Below are 21818 nucleotides of genomic sequence, written 5' to 3' on the forward strand. Positions count from 1 at the left end.
GAAAAATTTTAAAAAATCATCAACTTTATATTTATCTCCTGTGCAAACATCTGAGAGGTTATGGCCAAATGAAAGCCAAGGGACAAACAGAATATGCCTCTATTCACCTACAGAGATACCTAGTTTAAAAGTCTGCATTGCACCAAAAAAGCTTATGTACATGATTATTTCCAAATTATTTTCTATAAAGACAAAAGATAGAAAATAATCCAAATATCCCATACAATTTCTTTAAAGGAAATAATCAAGAATTAATATGTGGAAATGTACTTAGTTGTCAGTAATGGTGTTTCTTAAACATGTGTGATAAAATGGCAAATGAGCATAATGCTGATTGAGAAATCAAGTTATGATGTCAACAACAAAAAATTGTTCATACAGTATAGACTTGGAGGAAATGCACTGAACTGTTAATCACGATTGTTTTTGGGAAGAGCATGAGATACTCGTTTTGTATTTTTTTTACTACCGCTCTTTCTAGTAAAATATTACAAATTGCTTTAATAATGTAATACTGGGGCACCTGGGTGGCTCAGTCATTAAGCATCTGCCTTTGGCTCAGGTCATGATCCCAGGGTCCTGGGATCGAGCCCCGCATTGGGCTCCCTGCTCGGTAGGAAGTCTGCTTCTCCCTCTCCCACTCCCCCTGCTTGTGTTCCTGCTGTGGCTGTGTCTCTCTCTGTCAAATAAATAAATAAAATCTTAAAAAAATAATAATAATGTAATATGATTTAAAGAACAAACATGGTTTGTTGTGAATATTCTTCCCATTATACAAGAGAAACAGGATAGTTTCTATAATCATGTTTATCACAACAGGATTCAATGTGTAAGCCATATTTTCTTCACTGCTTTGAGATGTTACCTTCAGCAAGAATTTAAACCATACTGATGCTTGGGTGTGTTTCAGGAAGTTGTGTTCTCCCAACCAGAATGCCTTTGTTTTATACGAATAGCTCCTCATATACCCAGGGCTACTTCTAGACATCTATTTTTTCCTCAAAAGTTCCACACTATTTTAGAAAAATTGTAATATGTGATAAGGATTATTTGCCCTGCTGTCTACTTTTACTTGTTATTGCTTTATTCTGTAGGAAAATTATTTGATATTTTTGCATATTTTATCTTAAAGTTGAATTTCAGAATTATTTTATCTCAAATAACCTGTTGGGATTTTGATTGAGAATTTGTTATTTCCATTGACACATTTACTTGGAGAAGAATGGATATTTTTGAAGTATTTCATCTTCCTATATAAGAACACAATGTCTTTGTCTATTTTCAAATATTTTTGGTGAGATCCATCACCTAAGGTTATCATTTTTTACCCTAGTTCATATATTCATCATTAAATTAATTTCTGTGAATTTCATGTTTTTAAATTTTGCTACTGTATGGAATCTAAAAAAAAAAAAAAAAAAAAAGAAAAGAAAAGAAAAAGAAACAAATGAACTCATAGATATAGAGAAGAGATTGATGGCTCCCAGAGGTAAGGGGTGAGGGTGGAAGAAAGGGGTAGAGAGGAACTCAAAAGGTACAAACTTCCAGTTATGAAATAAATAAGTTGTAAGATGTAATGTAAAGCATGGTGACTATAGTTAATAATACTGTATTATATGTTTGAAAGTTGCTAAGAGAGTAGCTCTTAAAAGTTCTCATCACACAAAAAATAAATTTGTAACTATGTGTGATGATGGATGTTAAAAAGACTTATTGTGGTGATCGTTTCACAATATATACACATATTGAGTCACTATGCTATACACCTGAAACTAATATATGTCAAATACATCTCAAAAAATTCCATTATAAATGAATTGTTTTCATTAATTAAACATTGTGTCATATAAATTACATGACTATCCTATTGTTTTCTCTATCCAGATGATTTTATATTAAATAATATGTTTTAGCTAATATCATTGAACTTTTAAAGGAAATAATCATAAGTCATATTTAAAACACTTTACCCTCTTCCAAGACAATGCTTATGTATTTTTTCTTGTTCCACTGTCTTTGTAAAAACTTTCTAAAATCTGTCCAAAAGTTTCAAAATATTTATTTTACAGAGAGCAAGAGAGAGAGAGTGTGCAAGGTGGGGAGGGGCAGAGGGAGAAGAAGAGCGAAACTTGAGCAGACTCCTTGCTCAGTGCAGAGCCCTATGCAGGGCTCCATCCCATGACCCTGAGATCAGGGCCCTGAGATCACAACCTGAGCCAAAGCCAAAAGTCAGACACCCAACAGACTGAGCCACCCAGGTGCCCCTGTCCAAAACTTTTTAAACAATATTAAATCGTTTGTATATATGGTATCATACAGAACTTTGCAAAAAAAAAAAATAGTATTTTTTTTTTTAGATTTCATTTATTTATTTATTTGAGAGACAGAGAAAGAGGGAAAGAGAGAGAGCACAAGCCCAGGAGAAAGGCAGAGGGAGACGGAGAAGCAGGCTCCCTGTTTGAGCAAGGAGCCCGATGCGGGGCTCGATACCAGAACCCTGGGATCATGACCTGAGCCGAAGGCAGATGCTTAACCAACTGAGCCACCCAGGCATCCCAAAATAGTATTCTTTATATATTTTCTGAGTACATATAATACTGATTCTGACTCTATATCACATTAAAGAGATATCCTTCTACTCCTATTTAACACATAAATTATTTATTTATTTATTTATTATTAATTTGAACTGAGAAATGAATGCTGTTTTATCCATTGCTTTTTAAGATATCCCTATAAAATAAGAATACAGGGTACTTTGTTCAAACTCCTGATGGGTTGAATTATATTAACAGATCATAAATTAATAGATTCTCTTTGAACCACATATGTGCTCCATTTGCCCTGAAATGCATGTGCTCGCATTTTAAGTAGTAAATGAATTTGAGCTCTAATTTTCTTCTTTTGTCAAGTATTTAGATCAAGTTCAGATTTATCTCTGAGAACAACTCTTGGAGTTTTATCTTTGATTCTATTTAAGGATGACTCATAAAGCTTGGGGAATACTCTGGGGAACTTAAAAAACACCAATGAATTTATTTAGTTCAGAAATATTTTGTAAAATTCTTTCTTTGATAACTTATATAAAATCTTCCTTGATCTGTTGCAATATTCAAATATTTTCAATTTGATTCAGTTACATTAAAAAAAAGATACTTTTGGGCGCCTGGGAGGCTCAGATGGTTAAGCGTCTGCCTTCGGCTCAGGTCATGATCTCAGGGTCCTGGTATCAAGTCCCGCATCGGGCTCCCTGCTCTTTGGGAGCCTGCTTCTCCCTCTGCCTCTCTCTCTCTCTCTCTCTGTCTCTCATGAATAAATAAATAAAATCTTTAAAAAAAAAGATACTTTTCTGTTTTCTAAATTGTTGCCATAAATTAGTAAAAACTAGATTGAATATTTGTTATTTTTACTTATTTTTTTTGTAAATAAAATTTGTTGGAGAGGTTTAGGTTCACAGCAAAATTGAGAGGAGGGTACAGAGGTTTCCCATACACCTCTGTCCCCACGCAGGCATAGATTGTTTCATTATCAACATCATTCAGCAGAATGGTACATTTGTTTCAACTGATGAACCTGCATTGACACATTATAATCACCGAAAGTCCATAGTTTACATTACAGTTCACCCTTGGTGTTGTGCATTCTTTGGGTTTGGACAAATGTATAATGCCATGTACAGTATCATACAAAACAGTTTTACTGCACTAAAAATAACCTCTGAGCTCTGCCAATTCACCCCTCTCCCGTGCCCTCCAACTGTAAGCCCTGGCAATCATTGATCTTTTTCCTGTCTCCATAGTTTTTCCCTTTTCCAGAATGTCATACTGTTGGAATCATATAGTATGTAGCCTTTTCAGATTGGCTTATTTCACTTAGTAATATGTATTTAAATTTTTCCCATGCCTTTTCATGGCTTGATGGCTCATTGCTCTTTAATATTGAATATATTCCATCTGGCTATACCACAGTTTATTTATCCATTCACCTACTAAAGGCCATGATGGTTGCTTCCAAGTTTTGGCAACCATGAATAAAGCTGTTGCAAACATCCATGTGCAGGTTTTTGTGTGGACATAAGTTCTTAATCATTTTTATAATTTTAAATATATAATGACACTTTTTAAAATGTTGGCCACCTTTCTCAATTTGTAAAAATGTTTTTAACGCTCTACTTCACTCACTTGTGATTTAGGAAAATAGTAATCACAGGGCAATACTTGAAAAAGAGATAAAGACAAAAAAACTCTTTTAAATAGCAAAAATTAGTGTTTGAAAGATTTGAAGTAGGTTGATTTCTTTCTTTCTTTCTTCCTTTTTTTTTAGAAGCCAAGTAGTATAGATAATACTATCTACTGCAAAATCGTGATTTTCTGTCACACTAAGGACAAAAAAAAAAAAAAAAAAGCTGTTTCTAGCCTGGGTGGAGGACATTTGGAGAAATTTGGTGGAGACAAGATATAGTTAGACAGTAGTGTAGGCCCTGTTCTTTGATTCTCTACAAAACTGAAACCTGCTGAGGTTGGGGGGCGGGGGGAGGGTGTTCATAGTGATCACAAGACAGATTTTGGAAAACATAGTTATTTCTCCCCTCATTCCCCAAACAGTTTATTACAGATGTCTCAAATTCAGCAGGGTCCGAGAGCAAAACTTTGCCAGAAGGGAGACAGACTATCAATGGTTGAGGTAAATGACAATACGGAAAGGTCTGAGGGTTCTTCACAATAACCTGGTCACTCTAGTATAGTGGGAGGTAGACTGTTGAGGATCCCCTAGCCTATGAGAGCAGGATGCAGGATATGGATGGACTGAGGTTGGTAGCTGGATCTAGAGGCCTGAGAGAGTCCAAGTGACCAGACCTCAAAGCATGAACCCATAACAAGTACCATGGACAGCAGCCACAGAAGCCAACACTTTATCCCCAAGTCTCCCCTAGTTCAGGATAATACACAAGCCCTCCAGCCAGTGTTCTGCCCAGGGAAAAGGAAAGAATAAGGGGGAAAGAGGAAACACTGATACAATGCAATATTTACACAGTGCACTAAGTTTTAAACAAGCATTAACTAGTTATCATTCATTATCAAGGTTAGATTTTTCTGCCATCAGGGGAAGCAGGGGCTGATGTGCGTATCAAATTCAGTTGGGGAAAAGAAACAAAATTGTGTTTCTGCACATTTGAATGTGTGTGTAAATTTTTGATGTATTTTATATTTTCAAATTTTCCAAGTAGCTGAGAATTTGGGGTTATAATTATACTCTTGAATTATAGATAGTTTGTTATCAGATAAATTAGAATGGAAAAATTTGCTTCATATATTGATTTCTTTCTTACACATATAATATTGATTTTTTTTACAGAATAAAAATTAAAATATTATTCTAAACTATGTTTCTGTCCATCAAGCAATTCACACTAAATTCACTCTTCTGCATGACCTGGGATGGCCAAATTATTTTAACCATCATTTACATATTGAATATTGATTCATTCTCAAGCTATTCTGCTTAGTTCACCTGGCATCTGATTGACTGTCTCCCAAGTTTGCAACACTGGCTTTTCTCCTTTAATGCTATTAGTTCATTCATCTAGCAGCATAACTGGAAAACCAATGATCACTTCCTTGAGTTTGGCTCCTGGTCTCCACATCTTGAAATTGCCACACAAGCAGCTCATCTAAGGGTAGTGTTAAGCAATATCTAACTAGTAGGAATGAACAGTTTTGTTTTGTATTTTGGGGGTTTTTGTATTTGATTGATATTTTTCTTGATACATGCATCTGCCTAGTGTGGATGTTTTTAGAGACAACACTGATTATTATTTTATGATGACCTTTTTATCTTCTGATTTTAATTTTTACTTCCAGTGGTATTATTTTTTCCAATTCTGCTTTTTCTATAAATTTAGTTGGTGTATCTTTGTCCCCAATTCCAAATTTTTATAAAAATTTAATTTTTTATTATTTCTGCAAAACTGTGTTTCTTGTAAACAATGTGTGTCTGGTGTTTGTTTATTAGAGCAATGAGACTACTTGCCACCTGAGGAAATTTAGGTAATTTTTAAGTTTACTGGGCAATGTTTACTGTGTTTTAATGCTGACTTGGAAGACAGTCACTGTGATTATCTAGCTTCTCAAACTATGACTTTGGATTACTTTCTGTGAAACACAGATTGTTGTCTTTTATACTTCAACCCCAACTTGTCCTGCATTTTGTTTACTTAAACTATTATTATTATTAATCAGTCTACCCACTTTTTTCCACTTTGAAATTCCTTTTTAAGGTATTACATTATGTGCCAATTGTTATAAAATTTCATAAATTTATAAATTATGTCAGTATTCATCTTCTCCCTTTCCACAGGCAAGTGTTTAAAGGCAATGCTTCAGAAACTTCTCTTACTGGATTCAAACCCATATCTGCTTTGCACTTTCTGTGGGCCTTGGGAAAAATACCTAACTTCTATGGGCTTCATGATCCTCATATGCAAAATGAGGATAATAATAATACTTCTGTTACATAAACAACTGAGCTTGACTGTGTAATGTGAGAATTAAAAACTGTCTTACACCTGAAGTATTGAGAATGGGTCCTGGCACACAGTGCTCGCTGTTAGTAAGGTTGTTTGTGCTGTAGCAACTTCTCAGTTAAGAAGTTCCTCCAAAATGACATTTTGTGTCATTATATTCCAGAACTTCTGAATAAAAAACATATGGAGAGTAATTCTTCTAATATTTTTTCAGTCTGAAGGTTGTGATATTGTGTATTGATATTTTATTCAATGGCAATTCAATTGAGTGCCTTTTCTTTGTTTTGAATTAATAAACAGACAGACAAACTTTCCCCTAAGAACCTGTAGAAGCCTCGCTCTGGTTTTCAGATGTTCAGAACACTGGAAATTAATATGCTGTGTGCTCCTTTAAAAAGATCCACTGGTTGGTTCTAGCTTCCCATTTATATTGAGTGGAAAATAAAGAGAAAGGGAGACCATGCTAGAACTTTATGGTTACTGTCTATATTCAATTTTCTTTTCAAATTTAGGAAGACTAGTAATTATACAGTTGAGTGTAATATTCTGTATCACTTGTTCTGCAAGTAGTGGGAATATCTTCTCAGGTTCATGTTCTGCATTTCTTTTATTCAGTCATTATTATATAAAGTATTATTTTTGGTTTGTTTGGTTTGTTTGTTTGATTTCCTGAATTTCTATCCTATTTTTTTTCAGTTACTTCAATTGTCTGTGTTGTACAAACTATTCTTTTTATTGCCTCACATATCATTATTGTGTTTACAATTGCCCATGTATTTCTTTCAAACTTTAATGAGTCTTGTTGAATTAATCTTTGCTTTCAAGACAAACCTGGCTGTCCTCCATGAATCTCTTCATTTGCTAATTTCATTCTCTAGGATTCTGATGATATGATCCTGCCCATCCATTCAGACTCCAGCATATTTCACCTTGGGGCAGATATTGATGATATTGAACAGAAATTATATTTCAGGATGCATCATCTGTATGTCGCCTAAGGACCTTCAAGATATGGATCACAGAGCTAGAAATCCAGTTTCTGTTAACTCATTTTTTCATATAACACTACGTAGTTGTTACAGTGTAAAGGAGCCAGATGCCCTAAGCCAGTTCTTTCCAAATAGCCTTTATTTTTATTTATTTATTTATTTTTTCTAAATAGCCTTTAGCAAACTCACTTCTTGGGGCGCCTGGGTGGCTCAATCGGTTAAGCGGCTGACTTCAGCTCAGGTCATGATCCCAGGGCCCTGGGATCAAGCTCCATGTTGGGCTCCCTGCTAAGTGGGAAGTCTGGTTCTCCCTCTCCCGCTGCCTGCTGCTCTGCCTACTTGTGCTCTCTCTCTACCTCTTTGTCAAATAAATAAATAAAATCTTAAATAAAACACCTCACTTCTTTTTTTTTTTAAGTCTTTGTTCAATTGATACTATCTCAATGATGTCTACCCTGATCAACATATCCAAAATTGCAACCTGTTTCCCTTCATCTTTTTTAAAATTATTTTATTTTATTTTACTTATTTTTTGATATAGAGAGAGAGGGAGTACATACACATGCCAGGGTTGGGGCACAGAGGGAAAGGGAGAGACAGAACCTCAATATCAGGGCTCAATATCACAACCCCGAGATTATGACTTGAGCCTAAATCAAGAGTCAGATGCTTAGCCAACTGAGACACACAGGTGCCCCTCCCTTCATCTCTGAACTTCCAATCCATGACCTAGATATATTTTTTATTCTTCTTTCTTTTGTATGTGAAATTTACTTACTTGTTATATTTACTGCTTATGGTTTGTCTCTCCTACTAAAATGCAAGCACCATGAGTGTAGACTTCCTTGTTCTTTTCTTTGACATATTCCAATTTTCCAATGATGATGATTAAAATTATGCCTGATATATAATAGATGCTGAATAAATATTTGTTGAATGTTTTGAAATATCTCCCTAAAAATGTTTCTCAAGGACACAGACAATATCTTACCCACTTTTTAATATTTAATGCAAGAGGTATGATTCAAACACAATAAATCCAACAAATACTTGTTGAATTGCTTAAAAAAAGAACAATAGCAATTTACTTCTAAAGTTGCTTTTGCCTTATTGTCCTTTTGGTCAATTCAGCTGCTTTCTTTGCTTACTTTTCTTGTTTGTTTGGTCTTGGCAAATTGCATAGTGTGCCTTTCATTGATCTTAGTAGTCAACAAAACCAGGTGTTAGATTGTAAAGTTTCACTCACAGTCTCAGTGTCTTAGGCAACATTGTCCATCTGGTAAACTGATGGGTTTGTTGGTGTCACAGGTGGGCTCCAACTATATGACTCCCAGAAGAAAGCCTGCTTTGATATTAAATGTATGAGGTCCCAGAATCTGACACTCTCTCTTCCTTTGATCTCATTCCTCTTCTTTGTCTGGCATTTGCTTCTATCTTTTTCAATCTTTGATGTTACTTCCATGGCAATGAGTTCATTCTTCCTTATTGGCTTTTCCCTGGCCCTGTTTAAATTTGGGAGTCTTCCTGTCTGGAAGATTCCTTTTTCTGTCAGACTTGGATTTCTGATACTTTTGAAGTTTCTCGTTTGTGAATATTTGTCTCACTTTTGCTCTGATAGTCCACTTTGTAGTACAGGGTGTATGAAAATAGATTCAAACAGCTGTCTTCTTTTTCCATCTTTAAAATTCGCACTGGCTTTGTGTTTGTTGAGCCATATGTAGAGTTCATGGCCTTTATGGAAGAGGAGTCCATCACTGACCTTTGGGATGTTCTCAAAGGTTGATGAGTTTCTGCCATTTCAAATGAAATCAGAAATCCCAATTTTCCTGTTAAATCTATTGATTTTTAAATATTAGCCCAAATTCAAATAGTTAAAAATAAAAAAAAAAAAATAGGCCAAGTGAGATAATAGCAGTCCAAATCTTCCCCAGGGTCACCATTTTATGGCTTCTGCTCTACTATTTGACTTGATCAATGACTCAGTTTGTAACTTTTTTGGAATGTCTGATCTCTTTAATTTTAAAAAGCATATGGTGCATATGATGTCTTATTTTTGTGCCTATTTTAGGGTCACATATTGAGAGGAGGTAATTGGTTACATGTTAACCAAAAAGTACCTCTTCTTCATTGCTTCTATAACCTATTCTTTCACAAATTCCCAGTGTCCCCGTATTTCTGGATAAGAAATGTCCTATGTCTGTTTTACTGCGGACAGAAAGGTGAGCAATATCTGACCCAGACACAGCCCTGCATTGAATATGAGGGAACACTGATGGCATTTTTTTAAAGGTTTATTTATTTATTATTTTAGGGAGAGAGAGAAAGAGAAAGAGAGAGCAGGGGAGGGGCAGAGGGAGAGGAAGAAAAAGAATCTCAAGCAGACTCCACACTGAGTGTGGAGCCCAACATGGGGCTTAATCTCATGCCCCGGAGATCATGACATGAGTGGAAACCAAGAGTCAGATGCTTAACTCAGTTATCCATCCAGGCACCCCTAAATGGGTATCTTTTTACAGACTCATAGACATCAGGGACTGACACAGCCCAATTGGTTCAACATGTGTTTATAATTTGTTTTGTCTGAGTGAACTTACAATACTTTACCTTAGGTTTTTGGACAATGGGTTAAACTTTGTATGTTTTAGTATTCAAACAAAGAGCTCATTTGAAATCCTAACTTCAGTATCCCCTATACACCTAGGCACCTAGGAGGGCCCCACTTTGACCATTCTCCAGTTCCATTCTTCCTCATGGTGGAGTCAAGGAGAAACAGCTATAGGAAGCTGCTACCACCCTTATAAACCACGATCTTCCTACAAAGCATCCCAGAGCTTCTTGCTTAAACAGTTCTGAAAGTACTTTGAGGGCCCGAATGTCTCTCTCCCCATCTGCCCTCCTGAGAATGGACCATGGGCTGACAGGTCTGAGCAGTGGCCTGGGGATAGCTGTTTATACCATGGACAGGATGTGAACGTACGGGATGTGGCTGGGAAGGTACATTCATCAAAACAGAATAGAACATATTTTATTCAACAGTTTGTTAGCTTATTTGTAACCCTTTAAATATTTAAACTTATGGTATGTGGGCCTTCATTTGTACTCTTGCCTCAGGCTCTACACAGATTCAACTGTGGCCTGACTAATTCTATAATATTTTATTGATGGTTATAATAATTCAGCCCAAATTCAGCCAGCCTCAAGATGTCTTATCAGATAATTAAAACCTCTACACCTCCACCAATAGCAGCTGAAATAAAATAAGAAGGAATTTTTTTCATTTGTTCTTTTAGTTCATGTTAATAAAAACAAAGTTTGTTTTTTTTTTTTTTTTTCGTTGTGGCGTATTGGTAATATTGAAATACTCCCTCCATCATATTCAACACAATTGGTTTACTTTTAATTTGCATTTAAGAGAAGATTTTATATTCCAGTTTGGTGTTTTAAACTTGGGGAAACACAAGATTAGAAATTCCACAAATCATAACAATCTTAAATTTAAAAGCAGAAAGAAAAATGTTAGAGATTAATGTGGCTTCAAGTCTTAAATACATGCAGAGGCCAGAATCAGGACCAGAACACGTGTTTGTATCTTGAAGGATTATTCCGCCTTCAGAGAGAATGCCTGGTCACCAGAGGGATCTCTAGTTGAGCAGCTGCACAGAGCTGAGCTCAAATCTTGTTGCGTTACCCAATAGCTACTGGGGAATGGGGATGGGGGGGTGGTCATCAGCATCTCTTGTCTTGGTTTTATGTTTATGTATATAAGACATAATAATTTCCCTCACATGGTTCCTTCAGAGATAAAACAAAATCACAAAACACCAACAAAGTAGTATTTCATGATTTTTCCCCTTCCATTTTCTTCTTCTTTATTCCCACTTTTCATCTACTTATTTTCTTTTTCCTTATTTTCTTTTTTTTCACTTATTTTCCTCCACATAGGCCTTCTACTTTAGCCTTGCCGCTGAGTTTCCATAGAAAAAAGGATCAATAACAATTACACTGCCACATGATCTGGAAAACCGTTTCCTTAGTGATCTGTGGTTATTTTGATCACTAAATAAGTAGTTGTATTATGTCTGGCCAGTCCTTTAATCATGTCTGAGTTCTAAGAGAAGTGCCCTTTAGGCAAAGTCAAGTAAGGGTGGTGGCAAGAGGTGGCCTTCAAGCATGGCAGACCTATACAGAACTTCTTACAGAAACCAAAGTTGGCCATCAATTGTTACCTTTTATAATTACAGAAAGAAACTTCCTTCATTTACGTAACATGTATTTATGGACATCAGCCCTTATGATGAGCTTGAATTCTATGACTGGGGTGGGGATGAGGTGATAGACAATTAAAAATAAGTAACTTCAATAACATTTTAAAGTGACAAGTGTTTTAAAAAAAATACTATGAATAAACATAAATCAGAGGTTGTAATTTTAGCAGAAAATATAAGAAATATCTTTTAAGTCATATATTCTTTCTATTGCCTCAGTTTCTCCTTAAAATACTTCTACATTTGGTACAAAATTCAAAATGTTTTTAAAAAGTAGTCAGTGAAAAGTAAGGCTTCCCTCTTCATTGAACCCATTCTCTTATTGTCTGCCTTGTCTGTCCTTAGTCACTTCCAGAGATTTCTGTCTACATGCTGTCTGCTGTCAAGTCCATGTTTTCTTTCTAATCCTAAACACAGATACTCTTACACTGCAGTGCACTTCATTTTTCTTTTCCTTTAACAATTTATATTAGAAATGGTTCTGCATCAGGATATATAGGTCTGCCTCATTCTTTCTGATGGCTGCATAATACTTCTGTATGGCTTTGTTAAGCACACACACCAAACAAGATGAGCCCAAAGCCAAGACCTGACCCACCTGTAAAGGTAAAGGCACCACTTGTAGATTCAGATGGTTTGTGACTTACAGAGTCAACAAAGGCAAGAGTAGCCAAACACTGCTGCCCACCTGTCCCACACACCAAAAAATGATGCTAAAAAAAGGGAGGGTCAGATGACCACCATATAAGCTGGGGGGTTCCTTGTTGCTATAGATCTTACTCTAATTATTTCAATCACTAAATAAGCAGTTGTATTATGTCTGGCCAGTCCTTTAATCATGAGTTCTAAAAGAAGTGTCCTTCAGCTAAGCAATTCTTGATGACACAACTCTATTCTGACATCACAGGGCAGAATGCCTCATGCCTTATCAGAACCTGGGAGGCAACAAGAAACTGTGTTATGACAGTCTCCCACGGGGCAGGTGTGGTGAAATGGGAAACAGCCTTGAAGCTGCTAATTGCAGGCCTCCAACCTCTGGTGTTTCAGGAAGATCATAAGGCATCCTGCCAAGACTCAGATCAGCTATTGAGCAAAGCTCTGGTTGTGTGGACCACATAGACCGTGTGAGGTCACCAGGGCACACTGGCAGAGCCGTTTCCCTATGGAGCTTAGCATAATTCTTAATTAACACCCTTTTGAAGGACTTCTGGGGAATTTCCAATCTTTCATTATTCCTAACATATGTCCCATTGCACATATTTACTTATGACCATAGGATAAACTGCTAGAAACAGAACCGTTGGGTTGAATACCACGTGTTTACAATTTTGAAGACATTGCCTTTTCTTTGGTATAATATTAATTACCATCCCACTAACAATGGATGAAATAGCTCTGGTTTCTCCATACCCATGCCAACATTATAACATTTTTAGTCTTTGCAATCTAAGTGAAAAATATTGTAGCATGAATTTGCCTTCCTTTTCTTAATGAGTGCAGTTAAACATTGTTTCATATATTTGAGAGCAATTTGTACTTCTTACCTATTCATTTTCTTTATTTCTCCTTTAAGTTATCCATTAAGAATTATTTGTAGGAGATGTTTACTTATTAATTAAATTTTGAAATACTTTTCTAAGTTATTGGGGTAGTGATATCACTATGTATGTATTTTTATGGAAGGTTATGCGGCATTTTTATTTTAATTTTATATGGTTATTTTCATATATTTTATTTCCAGGTTTCTGAAATTTATGTCAGACTTAGAAGAACCTCCCACAATCCTTAATTAAAAAGTACTATCTCATATTTTCTTTAAAATTTTGAAAAAACTTGCATTTGAAGATATATGTATACATACGCGTTTTTAAATGTTTATAGGGTTTAGTTTAATCTAGTTTTTTTAACTAAGTATTTTTATTAAAATATATATGTATATTTTATTTTGTAAAAAGCCTTTTCATTATTTATGATGTGGTAATATGAAAATCATGTATTTTAAAAAAATGTTTTTAATAGTTCTGGTGCTTGTAAAATGGCTATGTAAACAGGATCACTGAGCACTTTTGATAGGAAAAGAATTAATGATTATATGAATCTCAGAGAACTGGGCCCTTACTAAGATCCTAAAAATATCTCTTTTCTAAAATCCTTCTGCTCCAGACCGGAAGTGAAGTGAATTGCTATAGTCTTTCTCACATCCCTTCAGAGAAAATCATATAGGCTGAGTGATGTGAACTAGGATGACATTCCAATGAGAAGCAAAGGATTTACATTCTTTCTGCCTCTATCTAGCTATCATCTATCTATCTATCTATCTATCTATCTATCTATCTATCATCTATCTATCATCTATCTATCTATCTATCCTCTATCTATCATTATCTATCTATCTAATTTATTTTTGACAGAAGATTCCCAGCCCTAGGTGGGAAGAGAAACAAGAACTTAATACATCTTAGTGTAACGAAAGTCCTCAGGGGGCCTCATAGAAAGGCATGATGTCATTCACTGATATCCTTAAGTTAGTCTAAGATGAAAGCTACCATATTTTCTTGCCAATTATTAGTTCATAATGTTAAAATTTTAAGAGGAACATAGATTTTCATAATATAATCAACCTCGGTATAAAATTTGAAAGGGCATAGCTTTAGAGCAGCAGGGCTCTGACAATGGGTCATAGGAACCCAAGGACCTGATTTTAGTTACCCTGCTAGCTGGTGGTATCCAGGGCACATATGGGCACATATGATCCCATGGCAGAAGTCAAATTAATAACCTAGATTCTTATTAATAGACAACATTGTTACAAAATAATCTATAGACTTAGATATTCTGTTTATCTTTATTCCTGCTAATAGGGTGTAATTATTGCTTCTGGATAACTGAAGTTAAGAGCTTTCATTTCCCAGGTTTATACAACTAGTTAGTGGTAAAGTGGTAAAGCAATTAAGACTCCTATTCTACAGCTCTTTCTTTTTACACATAGTCTTTAAGGTGAATCTGCAAAGACTGGAGAGCTCCAGTTGTCCCAGAAACCTCTCAACACATAATTCTCATGTTATCGTCAATTTGTAATGTCACCGTTAGACTCACTGTCTTCTTATATGGTCACTGGGGCAAGCTGGCTGGGCACTCTGGCAGGGGCTTGAATTCTCTGAAACAGAGGTTACTTCAAAGGAATTCTGCAAGATGTTTCTTTCCTAGGTGATACTTGTTATAACGCAATGTGAAATTCAGACATTTCCTGAAGAAATCTGTTCCAATTTCATAAACTGAGTGACATCACTGGATTTCATTTCCCTCAAATGCTGACATTCAGTTTAATGCCACTCAGCTGTGATCCCATAAACATTCTCTACACAGGAGAGATAGGTAGACATAGGCTTGAAAATAAAGGTTAAATCAGGCAACTGGGAGAATTTTAGAACCATCTCCTAGGCAGGTAGAGTTACAGATGATTTTATGCTTTCTGTTGTCCTCAAGTTCATAAAAGATATCTCTTTTAATGTCATGTGTATTCTCTATTTTTTTTTCTTTTTTCAATCACTTAAATCACTTTCAATCACTTTAAATCACTTAAACTTGATAAAGAAAGATGATTGATATTCATAGATTTCCAGTTATCAGCAAATCAAAAAAAAATAATCTACCTGGTATCTTTCTGAGTCAGAGTGACAAATTCTTTTTTGAAGTTAATGAATGGCATATCTTATCAACAGTGTGCTAAGCTAAAGTTAGGATCAAAAGAGTAAATCTTTCTTATAGCTCATGATGGTGATTGATAAATGTAAGTCAGACCCTAATTTTTCAATTATTCATCTCCACCTCCACTGTTCTAGTATGCACCCCACTGGTGACTAGAATCATCGCCTAACAGAGTTTCCCACTATCTGTCCATCAATGCCCTGCCTCCACCTCCCCACAAGTCTAAGCTACAGACTTATACTTACTGCTCAAAATAGTACTTTTCAAACAGTAGAGTGTCACCTGGAGGATTTCTAAAACAAATTTTTGAGCTCTTCTCCCAGAGTTTCTGATTCAGCAGGTCTGGGTGGGACCTGAGTATTTTCATTTTTAACAAATTCCCCAAGGGATGACTCCTGCGACAGACATTCAGAATTACTAGTCTAAAACATAAAACTGGCCTTGCCACAATCCTGCAAAAAAGTTCTGTAAGCTTCTCGAACAAAAGGACCCTGTTTCATTCATCTCTGTATATTTATTGCCTAGAAAAAAGTCTGGTATACAGCAGAGGCATACTTGTTGAACTGAACTACTCGCAAAGATGGGTAACTTTTTTTTTTTTTAAGATTTTTTTTTATTTATTTATTTGAGAGAGAGAATGAGATAGAGCATGAGAGGGGGGAGGGTCAGAGGGAGAAGCAGACTCCCTGCTGAGCAGGGAGCCCGATGCAGGACTCGATCCCAGGACTCCAGGATCATGACCTGAGCCGAAGGCAGTTGCTTAACCAACTGAGCCACCCAGGTGCCCAAAGATGGGTAACTTTTGTCTGCCAGTTTGCGGAACTCCGTGCAACCTTCTTTGTGTTGTAGGCTCGGTGCATTTCTTGCTCTCATACAAGAAAGCAAGAAAGAAATGACTGTCCGTGTATATTGTCAAGAGTTGCATAGGAATGAAGGTTGAACACAAGTGCCCCTAGTGTGCATTTTAGATTCCTTTGGATTTTGTTTATCTCTCTTTTTTTCTTCAGGTATACTTGACATATAATATTATGTTAGTATAATTTCTGTATTTTCCCAGCTAATTGAAATCGATTTTTGAAAAAAGAACAACTGAGTGTAACTACAAGACTACACAGTGATACAGGAAGGCTACAGGCAGGATAAAAAATTTTAAAGTGAAAAAGGAGATTTCTTGATTTTAAAATGCACACAATTTGCTGATGTCCCATTGTTACCAAGACACTTTTCCCCACAAACACTGCTCAGATGCCCTCCTTGGACTCTTCACTGAAGGCTGCCTGGGCTTAGACAGAGGAGATGAGCCCATGGTAAGACTTGTCAGGGCACTCCATCTTCTCTCAATTGCTCTTTTGTTTGCTGATTTTTTTTTTTTTTTTTTTTTTTTTTTTTTTTACTGATGCTGTGCAAGGGGCCTGGGGACCTGCAGGGAGAGTCAACTCACCTCATAGTCGATGTCTAAGGCATCTGCCTCGCCCTTGGTGCGGAAGTGCTGTGTGTGCTTGTCCACAGAGAAGTTCACCTGCTTGCCGACCCGCTCAATGAGGACCGAGTGCCAGTGCTGGTCATCCAGCAGACTGCCCAGGGTGGCCGAGGGTGGGCTGCTGCTGAGCCGAGGTTTGCTGTCATCTGTGAAGGGGAGAGGAAGACTGGATGGCATCCGTGCCCAAGGGCAGCCTTGCATACTAGAATATTCTGCAAGCAAGGCCAGGTCTCTCTATCCTAAAGGTAAAGAATGATTCTCTCTCTCCAGGACCAGAATCCTGTTGGATTTGTAAAGGAATAACATGCTTTGCCCACAGATTCCAGAACCAAATTCTAGGTCAGCTGATACACACATCCCTTTCTGGATGTGAAAGGACATGTTTTCAGAACATGAACAATTAAGTAATAAAATGCACCATATCCTAATGGCCATCAATAATATTGGAAACTGGGAATATCACATTTAGAAATAAAACATATTCTTTGTGTTTGAATGGTTTTTGAATGGAGAAAATGAATCTTGAGTTATGCTTTGGAGGAAAAGTAAATTCTGGATAAGTAAAGGGAGGACAGTGGGCACCGAGTTAGGTAAGTCTGAAGGCAAAGGCAAAGGTGAGAAAATAATCATTTTAGCTGCCATTTTCAAGTGCCTGCTATATGAACAGCACTTAAATAGGAAGTTTATACCCCCCATCTTTAATCCCCCATGGGAAAATTATTATCCTCATTTCATGAATAAGGAACCTGAGGACCAGTGAGGTTAAGCACCCATGACCCAGAGGTGCAACTAGCATTCAAATCCAGGTCCGCTTGACCCTTTTTACTCTGCCTGTGGCATGGGCCATATGCACTGATTCAGTCTAAGCTGAACTTGGAAGACACCCCTTAGGAGGCTGTGAGAGATTCAGGGGGAGAGGTACATTTTTTTCTATCTAGTTCTCCCTCCCCTCTGGCCCTCCTCCGATTTTATGGAAGGAAGCTCCTGCCAGTACCCTTTTGTCAAAAAAATGGCAGCGTTTTTTTTTCCCCCTTCAGAATAGCTCAGACTTAGCAAAATGAACAGTTAAATGCAATTAATTAAGACTTATGTGTAAACTTTCAAGTTTGTGAACGTTTTATTGTTTGGTCCCCTTAGAAACTGAAAGCTAAACGTCTCCCACTTCTCTCCTAAGATGTGTTTTAGCAGAACAGCTGCAACAGTCTGCTCAACAGTGAGGCATTAAGGGGGCAGGAGTTGCTTGCTGTTTCCCCTGTAGGCTGCTCACTTCCACCCTCGTGCTGGCCCTAAGGCACTGCTTCCTGCACTGAACAACACTTGGTTGCTTCAGATGGGGGTGGTGGTGGGCATCAAACTTATTACAATTGGAAAATGATAGATTATGCATTCATCACTGACTTCATTTCATAATTTCTTCATTATTTCTTCAACAACTTTTAAGTTCTCGCAATTGGTCAAATTTTGCCAATGATTAAAAATTATTTCTTCTTTTTCTTCCTCCTCCTCCCTTCCCTCTCTCCATCCTTTCCTTTTTTCTCTTCCCCCTTCCTTCCTTCCTTTCCTCCTTCTTTCTTCCCTCCCTCTCCCTCTTTCTTCCTTCTTTCCTTGAATAAAAAGGTACTGATATCTACCTCTGCCTTGGCTAGAGTGGCAGGTGATGTATAAAGGAGATAAAAGAGATAGAGTTAAAAGACACACTCCCCTCCCTAGAAGTCTTAATGGAGTCTCTCAATAAGTAAATTGATAAAAAGTGTGTTGGTAGCATACAGTGTTTAGTGCCAGGAGCCAAACAAGTGCAGGGTAGGGAGCCTTGAAGCTCCAGTAGAGCAGTGGCAGGTCTGAGATTTGGCTGGAAGAAGGAGCACCAACACACAGCCAGGAGAAGCATGTGCCAACACTCGGAGGTGCAAGGAAACGTGGTGGGGGAGTCCATGTCCGTGCAGCAATATCATGATCATGCCAGCCTAGCTTATATCATCCAGGACTAATGCTACCAGCACAATTTTTTATCAATTTACTTATTGAGAGACTGCATTAAGGCTTTTAGGGAGGGGAGTGTGTGTGAGGTAACTGTGTATTTTATTTCCCTTTAAGGAACGGGCATCTGGTGAATTAGTAAATCAGAGATTACCAACTCAAATTAACATTTGAGAAATTTATTAAGAGCTCAAATCACACTGAGGATGAGAGGAGAGTTTTTAACTTTTTTTGTTGTTTGCTTTCTCTTATATAAAAAAAAATATTATTTTGGCAGCTGTATGATAATTTGATTAGAAGGCGAGGCTGGCTGTAAGACTAACAGTAATCTAGATGAAAGATCCAGGGCCTTAGGTAAAGAGAGAGCAGGAAGGATGGATTTCCAAGTGATAATATGGTGATGGTCTCTCTTGGATATTGTCACTTGGATATTGGAGGGGAGGTGATAAAGGGAGACTCCCCTAAGGATGATCTCTAGTTTTTTTGTTGTTGTTTTGTTTTTGTTTTTCTTTCCTTGTGCAGGTGGGTGGAAAGTGGTACTAGTCATGAGACACACATAAGAGAGAAACTAGAACACCTCCCTCTCTCTTTCTCTTCACACAACACACACACACACACCCCACACACCCTTTATTTATAAAATAAAATTTGTCCAAGAGCTAACAAACTATTGAAGGAAACAGTGTGCCTTATAAACGACCGTTCTAGGTAATAAGCCAAGTAAAATTAATATTAGAGGTTTCACTTTGATGTGTGTCTCAATTTTCTTCTTAAAAGGAAAAAAGACATTTGACAATTATTTCTTAGCAGTAAGTCAGAAACTTTAAACATTTGAAAATGTAAATCCACCGTAAGTCACAGAAAGAAGAATAAAAGGAAAAGGAATCACATCCTTTCTCCCTACTTATTTATTCTATGTGCTGCTTTTGGTGGGTTTCAGTGATATACTGTGTACTTTCAGAGAGCCAATGAAAATGATTAAAACCAAATATTTAAATATTTTTATATATTATTATTCCAGCTTCAGAAGATGAATTTAATTATAAATGGGTCAAAGTGACTATTTTTTTTTAATTTAACTTTTTGGATATAGTAATGAATCTTCCTCCCATCCCTGTTTCCATAAGCTAATCTTCTATATATTCCCTATAAATCACTGTTATTAATCGCCTGTTTCTCCTTCCAGAAAAAAAAAAAATTAGGCATATGCAAGCCATATATACTTTATACATGTATATATGTATGTATTTGTGTATATATACTTTATATGTACATATATACTTTATATATGCAATTTATAAATGCAATATATATATGCATTTTACTTATGCATATAGATGGCAATATATGCAATACTCTATATATGCAAAGATATGTATTCTTTATTTCTCCTCATTTAATTTTTTACCCTAATGGTGAAATACAATGCACATTTTTATGGACCTTTTCATTTTCACTTAATCTATCCTAGGAATTTTCTAACATTAGTATACAAAAAGTTGTCTCATTCTTTTTTGCAGCTGCATAATATTTATTGAGTGATATGTGTGATATATGTATTAGCCAGTTTTCTATTGATAAATATTTAGGTAGTCTATCTATTGTTGATCCCTAATATTGCTGAAATACCTTGTATATAGACCTTATTTTGGATGTGTGCAAGACTTTCTGTCGCATGCATTCTTAGGTAAAGAACGAATCGTCACAAGTGTTCACCATTTGCAATTTTGACAGGCACTGCCGAATTGTCCCCTACAAAATTTGTGCCTATTCAAACTCCTACCAGCAATTTATGAGAATGATTTTTCTCCACAGGCTTGTCTAGAAAATATGTTCAAGCTTTTGGAATTCTGCCTGTGTGATAGGCAAAAACAGTATATTTCTTAGCAGTTTTAATATACATTTCCCTTAAAGTGAATGAGTTTGAAAATATTTTCATTTTCTTTTATGATCTATCTCCTCATATTTTTTGCCTATATTTTTCTGTCATTTTCTTATCAATTTCTATTTAGTCCATTTTCTGTAACATTAATTGTGCCAATATCTTTTTGCTGTTGTCTTTTGCTTTTGCCTTTTTTCTTTGTTTTTTAATTCTAATTTTTTTTTATCATTCAGACATTCTTTTGCTGAAAAAGCCATTGTTTTCTTTTTCTTTTATGGCTTATTTTATGGATTTGTGTTATAGTTTAACGTGACCTCCCTTTCTGAGATCATTAAAGAATTCTTCCATTTTCTTCCACTTCATTTCATTTGGATTTTATTCTGGTATATGACATAAGGTAGAGTTCTTCCCTTATTTCATCTTTTTAAATGGCTAACTACATGTCCCAAGTCCATTGTTTTTAAATCCTTGGGTGATTTCTTTAAGTTAACCAGATGTATAACTTTCAGATGTAATAAGAAACACTACTAAATTGGATGAGTTGATTTGTTACATTGATCAGATTGAGGTTCTGTGTGCATGTATATTGGTATTTTTAAATTCTGAAACTTCAAGTAGTAAATTTCCAAGTTGGCTGCTGCCCCCGTATTCTACTTCCATCCACTGCCACCATCATCACCATACTCTTCATGCCTCAGAACATCTGGGCAGGAGGAAGTAGAGTCAGCATTCATAACCCCATCCACATCCTTATCAAGGTTAAAGTCGGCCTTCCTCTCCCACACCCTAACCTTGCCTCAGCAAGTTTGCTATTCCATCCAATAATCCCACTGATAATCTAAGATTCAGAGGAATGAATGTGTGTATCTTATTAAAGAAAAGGCAGCTACTTCCCTCTTACTGCATCTAATGAAAACATGAGCTTTAATTAACACACCTTCTCATGAAAAATAGGTTATGAAAATTTCATGAGTATTTATAGCAATTTGTTGAC

General features: G+C 36.3%; 1 protein-coding gene across 2 annotated transcripts in view; it reads right to left on the reverse strand.

Annotated features, from left to right (window-relative positions):
* Positions 1-21818, reverse strand: part of CNTNAP5 (contactin associated protein family member 5) — a 791720-nt gene that overhangs the window by 399730 nt on the left and 370172 nt on the right. For both annotated transcript variants that reach the window (XM_078070660.1, XM_078070661.1), the window contains exon 6: positions 16927-17111. In XM_078070660.1, coding sequence (XP_077926786.1) covers positions 16927-17111 — 185 coding nt within the window. The remainder of the gene's footprint in view (positions 1-16926; positions 17112-21818) is intronic.

The sequence above is a fragment of the Halichoerus grypus genome, chromosome 4, assembly GCF_964656455.1.
Source record: "Halichoerus grypus chromosome 4, mHalGry1.hap1.1, whole genome shotgun sequence".
NCBI classification, from domain to species: domain Eukaryota; kingdom Metazoa; phylum Chordata; class Mammalia; order Carnivora; family Phocidae; genus Halichoerus; species Halichoerus grypus.